The following is an 18,760-nucleotide window of genomic DNA, read 5'->3' as shown; positions in this document are numbered from 1 at the left end:
TAATCAGTCAAAATTAAATGATCTGGTTCATAATCTAAATTTATCAAAGAATCAAGCAGAAATACTGGCATCAAGACTGAAAGGATGGCACCTTTTAAAACCAAACACTAAAATAAGTGCTTTCCATGACAGACAGTCAGAATTTGAACAGTTCTTCTCTCATATGACAACTTAGTATTCTGTAATGATGTGGACTCTTTACCGGAAGCTTCAGGACATATGCACAATCATGATGAATGGTGACTTTTTATTGATTCATCGAAGCTTAGTTTGAAAGCTGTTCTACTCCACATTGGAAATAAATACCCATCAATACCATTAGCATACGCTGTTCACATGAAGGAGTCTTATGAAAATATATAACTTGTACTGAACAGGATTCAGTATGAGAAATATTTTTTGCATGTTTGTGGAGATCTGAAAGCAATAGCGCTTTTACTTAGACTGCAATTTGGAAACACTAAGTTCTGTTGCTTTTTGTGCGAGTAGGACAGCAGGGATCGGAAAAACCATTACATAAAAGAGCAGTGGCCAAAGAGAGAGGTACTGACTGTAGGAGAGAAGAATGTTGTTAGTCAGTCATTAGTAAAATCAGAAAAAGTTTATCTTCCACCACTACACATTAAGCTTGGTTTATTCAAAAATTTTATTAAAGCAATGGATCATAATGTTGTGCAGGGTTTCAGTTTCTAAAAAACAAATTTCTTAATATAAGCGATGCTAGGTATATTTCTTGGACCACTGAGTGGACCAAGAAAACTGAGTGATCCTGCGTTTGAAGAATGTTTGAATGACTTGGAGGTTGCTGCATGGAAATTGTTTCAAAATGCGGTAAACAACTTCCTTGGAAACTATAAGGCCAGTAACTACAAGAAACTTGTAAGTGAACTCCTTCAAAACTACAAAGAACTTGGTTGTAACATGTCACTCAAAATCCAATTCTTACATTCACATTTGGATTTTTTCCCTAACAATATCGATACTATTCTGATGAATAGAGACCGGATTATATGCACTGTACAAAAGTAACAAAATGTTAAAAATTGTTAATTATTGAATTAATCGATATGTTATTCAACTACTTACTAAATGTATGCTGATTTTGAAACAAAAAACTAAAAATTACTATTTTGTTATTATTTAAAGTTGCATAATTTGACAATTCATGCATATTTCAAGCATTTATCATGCATATTTCAAGCTTTTTATGTTGCATATATTCCGGTCTCTAGTAATGAACATGGAGAACACTTTCACCAGGAAATATCTACAATGGAAACATGATACCAGGGAAAATAGTTCCCAAAAATGTTAGCTGACGACTGTTGGAATCTAAAGAGGGATCTACCTACAGAAAATTACAGCAGAAAATTCAAAAGAAATAGATTTTAGATGAGTACAAAATGCATGTAATGTATTGTCATATTATACCATACATTTTTTGTTTCAAAAGAAATTTCAATTACAAAAAAACTGAACCCGATAGAAGAAATCTATTAGCCCATATGAAATCAGCATAAAAAATACTATAAAAATCAATCATTCACTCTCATTTAACAAACAAAAAATTTAATTTTGTTGACCAGTGTGATTATATGAAAAGCATTTAATCAAGGTTGCCCTATGATAAAGTGAAATAAGATTAAGTTTTTATTATAGACAATAGCAGCTACATTATTCATAAACCAATTTCCAAGCTGTGACTGTGACCAGGTCTACTCAAAATAATAAAAAACTTGAATAATGTTGGCATTTAGTATGATGAATTTGATTGACAACAGAAACCCATAATCACTTAACTTTAAAGTTAAGGTACTGATAATTGTAACAACCTACCGTTGTTACAAGTAACAACCTAAGTAGGTTGTTACATTCATACATATCATCCTCATTCATCCTCTGAAGTAATACTTTACACTGGTTCTGGAGGTTAAATAGAAAAAGAAAGAAGGTAGGTTGTTACAAGTTGTGATTTAATCAATGAATGATTACATCACAACTTGTAATGTATGTTACATAGTTGTTTATTCAACTAAATAATTTCATCTAATTATTTAGTTGTTTTACAATTATCTTTTTGTTTTTTTGTGGTTCTTGTTTCTCTCAATATAGAAGAATTTGAATTATTTATTTCTTAACATGTAGTGTTTTAAACTAGACATTAATGCTTCTAAAAATAAATATTTGATTTTCTCAAACTAATTTACAAAATTATTTCTAATCATGAATATTTTATTTTGTAAGACATTTCCTTAAAAACAACATAGTTTTGGTTTAGCTTATCTCTTTTTGTTGTAAATATTCAGGATTTTTAATTTTTATACAATCATATTTTTTTCTGAAATGTCTATTTTACACTTTTTTAATAAATTTTAAAATATTGATAAATTACAGTAATTTACTCAAAAAATTATATTTAAAAAAAATTAGTTGAATCCTTTTATGTTTTGAGGTAGGTCCACCCTCCACCAAACTTCACTTGCCTCCTTCTTGAATAAAACTGAATAATTATATTTTATATAAAATTACATTGCTAAGAAATTTAATAAACAGCAGACTTTTAATAATCTGTTATTGTTGTTGTAAATAATAAAAACATTAATAACAAATCTAATACCAAAAGGCAATTATTTTCATTAGTAACACCACATTCCCCCAAAAACTGTCTGCAATTAGCTAATTATTAGTATTTCCATGATATCAATAGCAGTAGAAAAACTGCTAAAAGGACATGAAAATTGCAGTGGTAAAAGTTCTCAAGAGAATGGTATGAATAATTTTTGAACAATTTCAATGTGTGAATGTGTATGTTTGTTTGTTTGTTGTGTGTGTGTGAATGTGTATGTTTGTTTGTTTGTTGTGTGTGTGTGAATGTGTATGTTTGTTTGTTTGTTGTGTGTGTGTGTGTGTGTGTGTGTGTGTGTGTGTGTGTGTGTGTGTGTGTGTGTGTGTGTGTGTGTGTGTGTGTGTGTGTGTGTGTGTGTGTGTGTGTGTGTGTGTGTGTGTGTGTGTGTGTGTGTGTGTATGTATGCTAATCACACCCATAAGGAAGTAACATTAGATAAATTTAGTTAATAAAAGAAAGTGACTCTGAAACAAAACAAAAAAGAACTCAAAACAATTCAACCAAAAAGCAGATATAGTGTAGAATATATCTACACCAGCAGAGGACTTATACTTGTTTATATTTATTTAATCTTTTTATTTTTTTGGCACAAGCTTTTAGCTTGTGCATCAGAATGGGGAATGGAAATTTTTTAGTACATGAAAATGTTATGTCTGACTAGGATTCAAACCCAGGATCTTCCAGATGAAGACTAAGAGGCTACTACTCTATCACAGAAACCAGAAATTTACATTCAGTAATCTAAAAGTATCAGGAACTAGTGATAATTAACAGCTGTAACTATTAAACTTTATGTATAATTTCTCTTTTAATATCAAAGCAAACTAAATGTATTAAATTTAATATTTTTAAAATTCATTGTCATAACACTTTCAATTTGTTTAAATGACACATCTGATGTATTAGCATAAGTTTTAAAAAGTTATATAATAAATCATTTGATTTGGTTGGTAATTAAGATATTAATAGTTTTATAAAAATTTCTCTGCTGAAAGTCTTAGACAAAAACATTATAAATACTGCAGTTGTAAGTAGAGAGAATTTAAATCAATCTAGTATAATTGCATATATCTACTTACTAAATCCAATTTATTTTTCAGCTCTCATTAATTTCTGACAAATACAGAAATTTAAAAGTGGTAAAAATCTATAAACTAGAAATCCATACTATTTAAGATCTCATGCTGCATTTTCTAGTTTAAAGAATTCCTTTACAGACCACTAACTCTAATAAATGCCTTACCAATAGTTTGTATTTTTTAAAACTTAAGCTTGTTAAGTTAATACTTTGAAAATCATGCTGAAGGCACCACTTATTTATTCTGATACTCATTATGTTATTGGCATAACTAGAATACAATTTGGATGCAGAATGAAAGTTAACATTAAGAAAGAATTTAATTATTTAAAAGGGATTTCAAACTTTATTTGAAAATAAATTGAAAAAATCCAATAACATTAAATTAAATAACCGATGCAAATGTTAACAACCTCAGTGTTGATTCAGTGAATTGTAATGACATTTTAATATTAAATTGTAAATCCTACTAATTTATTGGAGAGCTGGAAAACTCGTGCATGCTTTCTCAGTGAATACTTCATACTGTCAAAAACAAAAAAAAGAAGTTTATCATGTTAAATTCAAAAAATATCAGTTCCATCTTTGTGCTCCATATTTTAATTGTTTGTATTAACTCTGCTTTGAATGATAGGTAAAATTAACAGCTTAATTTACATGTTATTTTAAAGATCATGAACTGTCTAATTTAGATTACTGAGATCATAAATATTATTTTTAATCTCTTTCTTTTTTTAAATATTTTTATTAATAGTTGTTTAGTTTATTAATAGTAATGCACCAGTAAATATGTAGTCTTGAACAAACTTAGGCCAACCATTCCTGAGACGTATGGTTAATTGAAACACAGCCACCAAAGAACATTGGTATCCATGATATAATATTCAAATCTAATTAAAAGCAACTACTTTATTAGGACTTGGACCTAAGAACTATTCACTGAAATCAGCTGATTTTGAAGAAACCAGAATTTTTTAGGTAGGTTTCATAAGAAAACTACCTATTGTAATGGATACCATGACTCAAATTCTGGAAAATTTCAACGTATGCATTTCACAACATCCCCCAGACCACTAAACCACCGTCAGTTCAAAAGTTTTTATAGATATTCACTTTCTTATAGACACGATAACTGCCATAACTTTGTGCCGATCACTTTCAAATTGATACATAAAATATAACGACCAAAAATCTTGTTTGAGTTCATTAATGGGCAAAATCGGACCATGGGGTGGTAATGGGGGGGGGGGGGGGCTTTTTCAAAAAAACAAAATATTGCTATAACTTTCTTATTAAGTAAAATATCGAATTCGTTTAAAGTTCCTACTATTCTTTGGATAAGGGCCTAAAACTTATTAAAGTAAAGTTTTTTGATATCACCAACCATTGGCCCAGGGGGTGGAAAAATGGGGTTTTGAAGATAAAAAAATAATACCTTCCTTAATAGGCACAGTATCGAATCAGTTTAAAATGGTCATTAGTCTTCTAAACATTACCTAAAACCTTTGTCTGAAATAATTTTTGATATGACCAACCCTTACGGCAAGGGATGACCAAAATGTTGCTGAAATTGTAAAATGTGCTTGTCAGATGCTAAATATGTGAAATTTTTTTTCACATGCAGCAATGGTCATATTGAGTAAATTTGAAGTTTTTTTAACTTAAGGTGGAAATTTTTTTTATCCCCTACTTACCACCGGTGAAATATACCTTCACCTTCCGGCATGCCGAAAGGGATTTTTTTTTAAGTTGTTTATTCTTTTCAATTCTTTTTAATACTTACATTCTAAAAAGTATGAATGGCTCACAATAAAACTTCAAAATGATTTCAGAAAGATAGAATTTATAAAAACTATTAAACAAGTTAAGGAACAAAAGGGTATTAGTAAAGGTCAAGGTTAGTATGTTAAAAAATATTGTTTCTTTTTTAATTGCATTATCTTATATCATTACAGCCATTTATCTGTGCATTTAATATGAAGTAAACTGTATCCAACTTTATTTAACTTTGGGAATTGTGACCATGTGGCTTTGATTATTGATATTTTACTACTTTACATCCTTCAATTTCTAAGATACTACTCTATGAGATGGTTCAGAGTCATTGTTTTATAAAGGAAACAGTTGTAAGAGTGGTGGGTGGTAAAATGGTCCTCATCTTACCTAGGTTTCTGTTATTTTACAATAATATATAAAGCAGAGAAATGGATTTCACTGAAAGGGACTGGAACAGACTTAAAACCCAGGAATGAAGTTACTGAGAACAATTAATCAAGAAAAAAACAGGGTAAGAAATATAGAAAAGAAATGACCCTAAGAAGAAACACATAGGTAGAAGAGAGGTGAGGAGATGAAATTACAAAGTATGGAAACATTAAAAAAATGAGTTGAGAAAGAATGTCAAGAGTAAGAGAAAGAATTAGGAGGAAACTGGGTTAAGATGACAACCCAGAGAATATCTAAGAAAAAGATAGAAAAATTAAGTTAAGGAAAAAGTGAAGACTTTCCTCTTAAATGCCTTTTAATGTCTTTAGCAAGAGAGCTTCTCCATATTTGAAAACAAATGTGGAAGGAGGAATTGAGAGAGAACAAGAAACATGGAAAGGCCAGTATATCTTATTGTAGGTAAAACCAGACTAGAATATGCACGTGTGTTTGTAAATAGGTCCACAGAAAAATTTACTAGGTATTTTCTGTAGATGATTATTTCATATATTTTTTAATATATTATGATGTTAGTTATTCTAGTTGTATGAGATAAATTGTAGTAGTGGGAGGGGAAAGACAAATTAAGAAAAGAGGAGTATTATAAACAACATTAAACTACCTGAGTTAGTTGTGTTGAATTTAATTATCCACCTAGTTTTTAAATATCCAAATAATTTTGTAAAACATATTTAACACTTAACAAATAACAGTTTTTATTATTGTTTAGAACAGAAGTTTTTGAAATTTCCTGAACAAAATAACATTGAAGAATAGGAGAGTTGAAAAGTTTAAAATAGTGACAGTACATATTCAAGAAATTTATAGAAAAATCTTGTGAAAATGAACTGAGGGAGGAGGTTGTCATATCAACCTAAACAGGGTTAGTTAATTTAGTAAAAATTAAATAGTATGAGTATTAGGAAAGGCAAAAAATTAAAATACAACAATAGCAAAGGAAGGTGTAGCAGATACATCAATGATTAAGAAGGTGTGTAACCAATAAAGGAGTTGCACAATGTTATGAAAAGGCCTTAAGTTATGTTTCCATGTATGATTATTAAGAAAATTAATCTTTTCTTTTTTAAGCTGGTCATTGAAATATGTTAGAATTAAATGGTAAGCCTAGAAAGCTTATAGGAGCTTTGCATCAAACCATTCAAACTATTGACAACAAAGATGATAAGCTTAATGATGAATGCCATTAAACTATGACTGAAATTGTCTCTTCCTAACTTGCATATTTATTAATATTTTGATATATAACTAGTTAGGCAGTTTGTTAGAAATTCATATAGTTCACTAATTGCATTTTCAACAGTTCCAATCTCAACTGATCATTCAAGAGACAGTACCATTAAATGAACTTCAAAAATCAAGTTTAATTGTCTACATGAGCATTCAAAATCAGTTAAAAGTAACCAGACCTTTAAGCAGACTATATAACTAGTTAGGCAGTTTGTTAGAATTTCAGATAGCTATAGTTCACTAATTGCATTTTCAACAGTTCCAATCTCAACTGATCATTCAAGAGACAGTACCATTAAATGAACTTCAAAAATCAAGTTTAATTGTCTACATGAGCATTCAAAATCAGTTAAAAGTAACCAGACCTTTAAGCAGACTATACCCATTCCAGCATCATGAACTGATAATAATTAGTGATGCTGAAAATTTACTCCAGTGGATTAAATTGTAAGTGTGTATGTTATTCTGCAAATTCAGAAGCAATATCTATCTTGTCAAACTACTGACTAGCTTTTAAAACTGTAATAATAATTTTTTGTTTTAAAGTACATTTTGTTTTCTGTTGTTAATAGACCATTAGATATATTTCATCGCTTGAATGAAATTGATCATGGGAAAGAGTTGGATTGGTTAATACAAGACATATTAAAACAAGTACATAAGGATTTGACTTGCTTAGCTATTATATGGGATGTTTCTTTTAAAAATATTTTCAGTGAAGATTTATTTTTAAAACTTAGAATTAAGACTGTGTTAAAAGTAAGTAGTTGTTATTAAAATGATAAATTTTATTCATCTTATATAAGTAAATGCAGAGTTAATTGAACTTAATAGTATATGTTAATCTAAAATCAGAAAACCCTCTATCAATTGTGACATTTAATGTTGGATTAAATAGAAGTAATTTCACCAAACAAGAGTTGTACCTTTGTAGATTTCTTCAACATTATCTCCTCTTTATTATTTAGTCGTAAAAGGATTAGTATTAATAATACCAACAATCAGAAATTGAAGTATCAGGGAAAATAGCACACAAATTAGAAATCACATATAAAACATAGACTGGAACATATAAACTAAACAACTCTGACTACACAATGTTCTGCATAGGACAAACATGTATTATTTCAAATAAAGATGTAATAAACAAATAAAATCACTCCATAACAACATTTAGTCATGATTTACCATTATTTTACAGAAGTAAATCACAAATCTAGTAATATAAATAGATAATCTTCATATTCTATACGTGTATAGAAAGAAATACAACCACATCATAACAGACTTGAACATTATAAAATATTCAAACAAATAACAATGATATATTAATTTTATAGATATGATTCAAACTTAATGTATTTTTTTACCACATCTTAAATATATGTCTCACAACAACCATCAGCAACAAAAGCTGAAACCAGAATGGAAAACAACATCATTTACTGAAGATAGCAAAAGTAGGAAAAACCACTGTAAAGTAAGTTTAAAAAAGAATATCTTGAAATATATTCCTTCACTTAGTCATTAAAAAAATAATAGTTTCTATGGACATGACAACTTTAGGATTTAATAAAATATGGTATAAAAATGTTAAGTTTGAATTTAATTAATACAGTAACAAAATTAATAAAGCAAACAAAAATACAAATACTAAAATATGTTGATATTAATAACAAAAGAATAATAATACTAACGTCAGATATTACTGGCTCTTAATGATTTTTCTATTGAATACAGATATCATTAATAATGAGTTCATCATTCATTGTTTCTTAACAGAAAATATTATATTAAATTGTTTATTTACCCTACATATGCAGTCTTTCTTTCGTATCAGTGTAATAAGTCTAAAATCACCAAAGATACAAGAGACTGGTTTTCTCTGGTCAACTGGTTTTCTCTGAGAGTAACAATTTTCACCATGCAGTTTTATATATAAATAAATATATAAATATGTTTTTTCCACTATTCCTGTGGTTAACAGAATAAATGTATCACTTATAAGACTGAATATCACCTACATTTACTTGGGATCAACATACTGATACGCAACTGTACATTCAGCTTAAAGAAAAAGACAACAAACAGGAAAGTACTTCATTCCTCAGTCTAGTAATGGAGTTATTTTGTGAACAACAATGTCATTTACAGGAGTAATGACTTGTGTTTCATATCAGTTACTTACAACCATACATTAGGTTGTGGTACCTAAGATACATGTACAAATGATATTAATAGTAAATATAATTTTAAATATGTTTACATATATATGAAAAAATAAAAAGAATATAAATAGTTTAAAATGCAAGGACTGCAAAACTGGTTATGCAGTTTCTTATAATTAAATGTAAAATTTAGAACAGAGTTCTAAATTTGTTAAAAATTTTAACTTTTTGTAACAACATACCAAACCAAAATGCATGATAAAATGTTCAAAAAATTTACTTCAAATTGTTTTCAGTCCTCTCTCTGACTATCCTCAATGACGATCCTGCTTGCTGTTTTTCACACTGGTAATTTTCTTTGTTTTATTAATAAGGTAAGTATGTATTAAGAATATGGTCAAAAAGTGTGTGTGATTCGAACTTTGTCTGTTCATTTAGCATATTATTTGTGTGTTTTTGCGTGTTTATATATTGAATCATGTTGAAGGCTGTTGGCAGTGAAGGGTGAAGGGAGTTGGAGCCTTTCTTTTATATGTGAAGAATATCAAAGTTGTTGGTATTGAGTGAATTTGTGTCTGTGAGATAATAGGAAATATAGATTCTATGATGTTGTGTAGATCACTGTACCTTTGATTAAAACTGTATTCTGTTTAGCCATAACAGAGCATTGTGCAATCAGAATAGTTTCGTTTAAATTTTCTAGAAACATTTTGTCTGTTTAGTGATTGTGTTCTGTGTGTAATAACTTGTTTGCATTATTTGTTTTCTGTAAACTACATTGTGTCTGCTTAATTAAAAAAAATGTGCTAGCAATAACATAAGCTGTGACACCAGTGAGAAATGCAGCAAAGATGACTGAAAATGTTTGAAGTTTTTTATCATGCTTTATTATATAATTTGATTTGGTTTATTGTTGCAAATTCTTAATTTAGATTAATATCATCACCAATCATTATGAACAAGATCTAAGGAAATTTATCAAGCCCAAAAATTAACAAATAGCTCAATAATTATGCAAAAAATTTTACTAATTTGCAATACAAAAGCTTAAAAAAAGTCTTAGTCTGCTTTAGCAGAATAAAATTTAATAAAAAGATTCATAAGTAAACTACTAACAAAAAAATTGTTTGTTGGGTACCAAAAGGCTTTAAAAATTTACTTACATTTATCAGTCAATTATTTTAATTATAAAATTATGCATTTTTTTATGAAATCTCATATTACATAGAATAATTTTTTGTTAAAAGGTACTGAATGTGACTTAGAGTGTTATTATTTATGATTTAATTCTCATTTTATTAATCATTCACAGGTCTTATTCTTTTTGAGACTAATATCAATGAGAAAAAAAATTATGCATAATCCCACATTAGCAAGGAAAATTATTTAGAATACTAATAAAATTTTTTATCTACTTATGTATTTTTTTGTTTCAAGGTCTTAGTAAAGGAATCAGAAGATCTATTGTCACCAAATTATGATTCAGTAAAAGTTGTGAAAGAAATTCGAAGAGCAGGTTGTAACATTTACCTTCTTTTACTTACAAATGGAGATCAAGCGTCTAGATTTCTTCGTTTTGCTGATAGGTAATTATTGGATCAGTTATTTTTAAAATCCATTGTAATATACAGAGTGATCCAAAAGTCACAGTACAGCCTATTATTTCAGAAGTTTTAAAGAAAATGAAACATTTGGATACATCAACGTAAATTAGGTATGAGGGCCTACGTTTGGGGCATAACACAACAATGGCCATCATTTTGAAATCCGCCATTTTGAATCGCCACCCATTTATTTAAATGGGATGGGGGATCATGTAACATATCAAAACAGATTGAAATTTTACCAGGAATTCATTTCTGCAATCAAATTTAATATAACTGTTATGGTGTAGAAGTTATTGGCATCCAAAATTGACACTGGAGGGCTACATGATGTGTTCAATATGTCGAACGTTTAGTGTAATGCATAACTCCAGTCACTTAATCCAGTCAGCAGACACTCGCAGAAGCACTTGTGGTGCAATTTCCGTGCAGCACAGCGTAATTCTTTGTTGCAAATGGTGAACATCATGAATCTTCTCTGCATAAACAAGTTGCTTCAAATGCCCCCATAAATAAAAGTCCATAGGTGTGACGTTGGGTGATCTTGGTGATTAGTCGACCATGCCGACCAATCCATTGCCCAGGCAACTGGACATCGAGCCACTGACAAACATTTAGCCTAAAGTGTGGCAGAGCACCACCTTGTTGAAAAAATGAAGGGAATGTTCCATCTTCATTTAAAAGGGAAGGAAAGACAGTGTCTCTCAGCATGTCCAAGTACCACTCGGAATTACGGGTTCCATAGATGAAGATTGGTCCAACACATGGATACCCCATATCCCACACCACACCATAATTTTAACATCTCCAACAACAACATTGGATGGGTCAATCCAGTGGGTATTTTCATCACGCCAATATCGGTGATTCTGCAGTTTTACCTTGCCACTGTCATAAAACACTGCCTCACCATTGAATAGGATACTCTGTGGGAATGTAGAATTATTCTGATATTGACATAATGCCCACGAACAGAACGCGACACGTCTGTCTGGGTCATCCTCAGTTTTTGCAGCATTTGCATCTTAAATGGGTGCCATTTGTTGCTATGACGAATATGCAAAATGAAGGAACAACTAACACCAATTTCACTTGCAGACGTAGATTGCTGTTTTCATATATACACGAGGTTCGACAATAAAGTAATGAGACTGATTTTTCTTTGCAAGATGCGGCAACCCTGCAGCTTGCGTAGGCACACCATCTTTGACCTTGGTCTATAAGGTACTTCTAGTTCAAGCGGCACATTGATGCAACTGCTCAGTCGTGAGTTGTGCTGTGATAAGTGAACACGTGTTTGTGTCTCTCGTCACAGAAATGAAACCGCAAAATATTGCGCAATAGTTTGCCATTTCTTTTTGCATTAAATTGGGTGAAAACGCGACGACAACTTATGGTAAGCTTCAGAAGGCTATTGGAGTGGAGGTTATGTCAGGAGCTCAAGTTTTTCAGTGGCATAAAATTTTTAGTGAAGACAGAACGAATGTTGAAGATGAAGATCGCAGTGGACGACCATCAACCTCACGGACAGATGTCAACTTGACCAGGGTGCGTGAAATCGTACGATCTGATCGAAAATTATCCGTGAAAATGATTGCAGAAGAACTCAACATCAATCAAGAAACGGTTCGTCTAATATTAACTGAAGATCTTGGTATGAGAAAGATTTGTGCAAAAATGGTTCCCAAAAATCTCACACAACAGCGAGAAACACGGAAAAATGTGGCAGCCGATCTGTTAGAGCAAACGGAAATCAATCCAGATTTGTTGAGCCGTGTTATCACTGGTGATGAAGGTTGGTTTTTTCAATACGATCCAGAGACAAAACGCCAAAGTTCGCAATGGTGCTCAAAGGGATCACCCAGACCAAAAAAAGCTTGCATGTCAAAGTCAAAAGTGAAAATGCATGCTTGTGTGCTTCTTCGATTCCAAGGGAATTGTTCATAAAGAGTGGGTGCTTCTTCTGGACAATCAGTTAACCAATATTTCTACAAAGAAATTTTAGAAAGACTTCGTAAACGAGTTCTTCATGTCCGTGCCAACATTGCTGATAATTGGATTCTGCATCACGATAATGCGCCATCCCATACTGCTCTGTCAGTACAGCAATTTTTAACCTCAAAACAAATTTCAGTACCACCACAGCCACCTTATTCACCAGATATCGCTCCGTGCGACTTTTTTCTATTTCCAAGAGTCAAAACGGCGGTCAAAGGACACCATTTTCAAACAACACAAGATGTCCAAAAAGCTGTGACGAGGGTTTTGGAGGATATTACAGAAGTTGAGTTCCAGAAATGTTACCATCAATGGCAGAAGCGCTGGAATAAGTGTGTGCAATCAGAGGGGAACTACTTTGAAGGAGACAACACTAAGCATGACTAAAACAGTAAGCAACATTTTTTTTTCACATCAGTCTCATTACTTTATTGTCGCACCTCGTGTATATATATATATATATATATATATATATATAAAACAACATGTCCTGACTGACTGATAATGAATACCCAGCAAAAACTACTGAAGACAAATTAATGAAAATTTGTTTACATATTTTAACAGTGTAAGTGCAGACTAAGAAAGGATTTTTTGAAATTCCGAGTTTAAAGGGTTAAAAAGGGGTAACATTAATTTTGCTATTTTTTTTTTAAATTATTTTACTATTTTATTTTAATCTCTCAGTAACAAAGAAAGATACCAACTTGATTTTTGGTATGTATAATCTTCATGAGAAAATCTAAAAACCAATTTATAGATTTCTTTTAAATTCGACCTTGAACGGGGTGAAGAAAGATAAAAAAATTTTGAACAATGATTGCAAATTTTCCTCATTTCTGACTATATTAAACAACATATTCTATCGATTTGCGCTTGCAAATACTCGTCAGACAAATATTTAAAAACCATTTTCGGGTTTTTTGAATTTTAATATTTTTAGGGGTAAGAAAAACAAATTGTTTTTTTACATTTCGCCATTTTATGCTACCATTATTGAATCAATATTTATGAGATTTGGTAAGATTGTAATGGTAATTTATGTTTGCGATACTGATTATGTATTTCGCAAGCGAGGCCGCAATGGGAAATGCCAGTATATATATATATAGCTTTGAACTACCTAAAAATACGCACCATCAAGTTTACATTTTAAAGATCCAAAAACATTCAAAACTTCACATAATAACACGGAAAATTGTAAAACACTTGCAGAGTATTTAAAAAATTATACAACTATAACACCCCCCCCCCCCCCCGCCTCAAAAAAAAAGTTAATTTTGGAAACTATATTCAAGTTAAGCAGATTCAAAGTCACCAACATTTGAAGAAATTAAAGAAAATTTAATTCAACTTAAAACCTACAAAGCATCTGGAGAAATTGCGGAGCTACGGAAATACTCTAATGAGAACGTGTTAAAGTATCTGACAGGAGGCAAGAAAAATCCAATTAACTATAGAGGAATATCCTTCTTACCAGTGAGCATAAAATCCTGTCTTAGACCGAGCTGAAACATTGCTCGACCCAAAACTAGGAGAGTATTAAATAAGGTTTAGGAAAAGTAGATCCTGTGCAAAACAAATCACAAACCTAAAACAAATCTTAGAAATTAGGAAAATCAAGAGCTTGAAATATGTAGACTTTTTCAGATTTTAAAAAGGTGTACGATTCAATTGACAGAAACGTGTTAATCAGTATTATAAAAGAATTGGCACTGGACAATAAAACACCTGAAATAATTAAAACAACATTAACAAACAAAATATCTAAGGTTAAATTAATGGAGGAACTAGGAAAATGTTGTGAAATAACATCAGGTGAAAGACAAGGAGATGGTTATCTCACCCCTCCTTTTTAATTTTGCATTAGAGAAAGTGGTTAGAGAATGGAGAAAAGCTATAAATACTAAGGGCATACAACTTTTTCACGAACACAAATACACGGTGGATTGCCTATTTTTTGTAGATGACATGGCATTAATTACATACTCACTTGAAAATTTACAAGAACAAATCACCGAATTAAAAAACAAACAGCCAAAGTCGGATCACAATTATCCTTTGAAAAACGATGCACCTCAACGCTTTAAGATATATAAAACCGCATCTGAAACGGATTGCTTTAAATATCTTTGAGATTGGATATCGAACACCACAAACAAAAAAAAAAAACAAAATACAAAATGATAGAAACTAGAATACAAAAAATTGAAAGAGCATTTCACATTACAAGAACGCATGTAACATAACAAGAAATCTGTATCAAAGAAACAAAACTGAAACATAATCAAATAGTATTTTTTTTCTTTTTCCTGTTTAGCCTCCGGGAATTACCGTTCAGGTATAACTTCAGAGGATGATATGTATGAGTGTAAATGAAGTGTAGTCTTGTACAGTCTCAGTTCGACCATTCCTGAGATGTGTGGTTAACTGAAACCCAACCACCAAATAACACCGTTATCCTCGATCTAGTATTCAAATCCGTATAGAAATAACTGACTTTACTAGGACTTGAACGCTGGAACTCTCGATTTCTAAATCAGCTGATTTGTGAAGACGCGTTTACCACTAGACCAACCCACCGGGTTATCAAAATCTGTTTCTTTTTTTTTTTGTTTAACCTCCGGGACCACCGTTATGTATTGCTTCAGAGGATGAGATGAATGATTTGTACCGTAGTGTGAAAATGTCATGCCTGACTGGGATTCGAACCCGTGACCTCCGGATGAAAGGCTAAGACGCTACCACTCGCGCCACGGAGACCAGCATCAAACAGTGGTAGACTCAAAATACTTTACGCAGCAAAAACACTTAAACTTACCAGAATTGGAGATCTTGGTTGTTATCGAAATGAGGATTCTGGGGAAAATAACAGAACATAAAAGTTAACAGTGAATCGGAATTGAGATTATGACCTAATTGCTATAGTTGACAGTTGAATAACTGACAGATGTTATGAGGAAAAGAAGATTACAATTTTATAGACATGCATAGGATAGGTGATAACAGATTAACTTAACAGATCTTTGACTTGCTAAAAAGTTACAAATCCAAGCTCGCATGGTTTCGAGAATTAGAAAAAGACATGAAAAACATTGAATTTACACAGACTCAATAACTGACAGGACATTTTTTAGACAGGTAATTCAGAAAGCAGCTTTTCAGGAAAGAAAAATCAACTAGCGGAACACAAAAAGAGAAGGAATGACATTCTCGAAGGATGAAAGAAGTGTGGGCAAAAAGGAAGCATAACCAAAGTTGATTTATCGTACTCACTAAAAAGGTTATGGATGAAAAATAAATAAAAAATATAGAGCTTTGTAAATAGTATGTTTTGTATAACTTTAAAATGTGAAGTATGTAAGCACCTTACCGGATTTATCAATTAAATACTGGGAAAAGAAAATAGAGAAATTTTTGAGAGTGGAGAGATTTATTCTAACGTCAACAGATATTTTTTTTACAGACATGTCTCATGGAAGGCATCAATTTTAGTTTACTTTATAATAGATCTGAAATCATCTTGAGGGTTAAGGTCATGCGACTTCATCTTGTCTACCCTCCCTCCACAGTCGTATTCTGCAGCAGCGCGGAGCGCATACGGCCAGTTCATCAAACATACATCATTAACTACGCATCAGAAATCTAATAAGACCACATACAAGTATAGTATTTTCAGTAAATAATTAAATCACGAAAATTAAAATCAAATTTTTCAGTAACACCGCTTAAGGTATTTTACGTACATAATAAGATTATCTCATTCTAAAAATTGTAAGTGTTTTCCCATCGTGATTGTCATCGCATACGCAACGTTTGTTTTATATTACAATTTCGACCAGTTTAGATTACGGTTTTATATCAATCGGGCATGCAGTTTCTTTGGCTGATCTTTAACTGTGAAAAATACGTTATTTTAATTGTGTAAGGGTGTAAGTTAAAATGACAGCAGACAGTCCTCATATTCGGAAACAATAGAAATAAATGATTATAGGGTATATAATTATTTAAAAGAGCTTGTGCATAGTAAACCTAATGCTGTTATTAAGGAGGTTTTTAATGCAACGCAGGAAGAGACTGTAATGCAGCACACCATGTGTGCTCTATTATTGCGTACTGTACAAAATATTTGTCGTGAAGATAATGAAAATACATCAGCCCGAGGCGAATTAAACTAACATTCTTTTGAATCGCCTTGGAAAAAAATTCTTCATACAACCTGGATAACCGATCTGGACGATTTTAATAAAAATGTAGTTCATCGTTCCATTCAAGAATTTTACGATAAAGGAGAGTATCCAACGTAGAGTAGAATTACAGACATTCAGAAAAAAAATTTACCGGGAGAGCGTAGTCCACGTGAAAAATTGTAAGACAAAAATTAGGTTCCGCTTTCGTAAGTGTAATGACGGCAGAAAATGTTTGACGGAGAGGTCTGACATTGTTCTTACTCGATTAAAATATTTAAGGAAAATGCATTAAATTGAAAAGAAAAATTCTCGACCAATAATTTATCTACATGAAACGTAGGTAAACCATAACCATTCCAGGAAATACATCTGGCAGAATTCAACAAGCAGTGGTGAGATTAAGTTTCCGGTTAAGAAAGGATCCAGTTTAGTTACATGCCACGCTGGTTGCTATGAACTTGGTTTTATAAAAGACACAAGTGTGCTCACGTTTTTCAGTCGAAGCATACGGAGGACTTCCACCAAGAAATGAACGATATGTATTCCGAGAACGGTTCGTAAATTTGTTGCGATCTTTGGAAAAAGGCTGTGTTATCGTGACGAATAACGCCAGCTATCATTCTGCGCTTTAAGAGAAAGTGTCAGTGACCATTACAAAAAAGGCAGAAATTGTTTCACGGTTAAAAGAGAAGAAAATACTACACAATCTTTCGCACACAATTCCCCAATTACTGTCTATTGTTAATGAACATAGGGAAAATACAGACTGTATAAGCATGACGATATTACAACAGAAATTGGGATGAAGTCGTTCAACTACAGCCGTATCACTGCCTATGTAACACAATCAAGCTAATTTGGGCGCAGATAAAATGTGAGGTGGCAACCAAAAACAGTACATTTCAAATAGATGACGTAAAAACATTATTGGAAGATGCCATAAATCGCGTAACAATAGATGCCTGGAGAAAATGCGTTAGACACACAGAAAACCTTAAAATAGAAGATTTTGATAAAGAAGGATTGCGGGACGACCACTCACAACGCATTGTAGGTAAACTTACAAGAAGATGACGAAAATACAACAGATTTATCATGTGATGATTTGAAATTTATTTCATGTGATACTGACTTTCAGATTATAATCTTTTTATTTTTTATGTAAAGTTTTACAAATTTTTCAATTTTAAAATCCATATTTAAATTTAGCCGAACATTGCAAATTTTTAACAGGTCGGAAAATTAGAGAAATATTTTATGTAAAATAAAAAGTTTCAGACGTGAGATAGTAACTTCTTATGCGCACCAGAGTAATGCAATAAATATTTTGCTAATAAATACATAAGATGAGTTGACAAAACGTTGACCTGTAAAGAGAAAAGGAACAATTCATTATATTATTACCGTGTACGGGGAATGAGCAGAAACCTTAGGCAGTGGAAGAGGAAAGAGCGCGTAACCTTCCCCCGCAAGCTGATTTCAAATCTATAATAATTTCAATAATTTCTATATTACTAGCAATTTAAATTGCCAGCATTATAACGATTTGTGATGCACATTATAATAATGTTTTTGTATTTTATTCTTATTTAAACATATTAACCTAAAACTAACTTTGAATATTAATATCTCTGAGGCTAAGT

General features: G+C 31.5%; 1 protein-coding gene across 1 annotated transcript in view; it reads left to right on the top strand.

Moving 5' to 3' along the window:
• The window catches only part of Ir68a (Ionotropic receptor 68a), a 42,192-nt gene that overhangs the window by 499 nt on the left and 22,933 nt on the right, over window positions 1–18,760 (top strand). The window contains exons 2-4 of the mRNA XM_075361798.1: window positions 7,417–7,604; window positions 7,730–7,916; window positions 10,763–10,911. Of these exons, the coding sequence (XP_075217913.1) occupies window positions 7,417–7,604; window positions 7,730–7,916; window positions 10,763–10,911 (524 nt within the window). The remainder of the gene's footprint in view (window positions 1–7,416; window positions 7,605–7,729; window positions 7,917–10,762; window positions 10,912–18,760) is intronic.

Source organism: Lycorma delicatula, chromosome 4, assembly GCF_047948215.1.
Source record: "Lycorma delicatula isolate Av1 chromosome 4, ASM4794821v1, whole genome shotgun sequence".
Lineage (NCBI taxonomy): Eukaryota > Metazoa > Arthropoda > Insecta > Hemiptera > Fulgoridae > Lycorma > Lycorma delicatula.
Note: the sequence above shows the minus strand (reverse complement) of the source record. Positions and strands in the feature narration are given on the sequence as shown.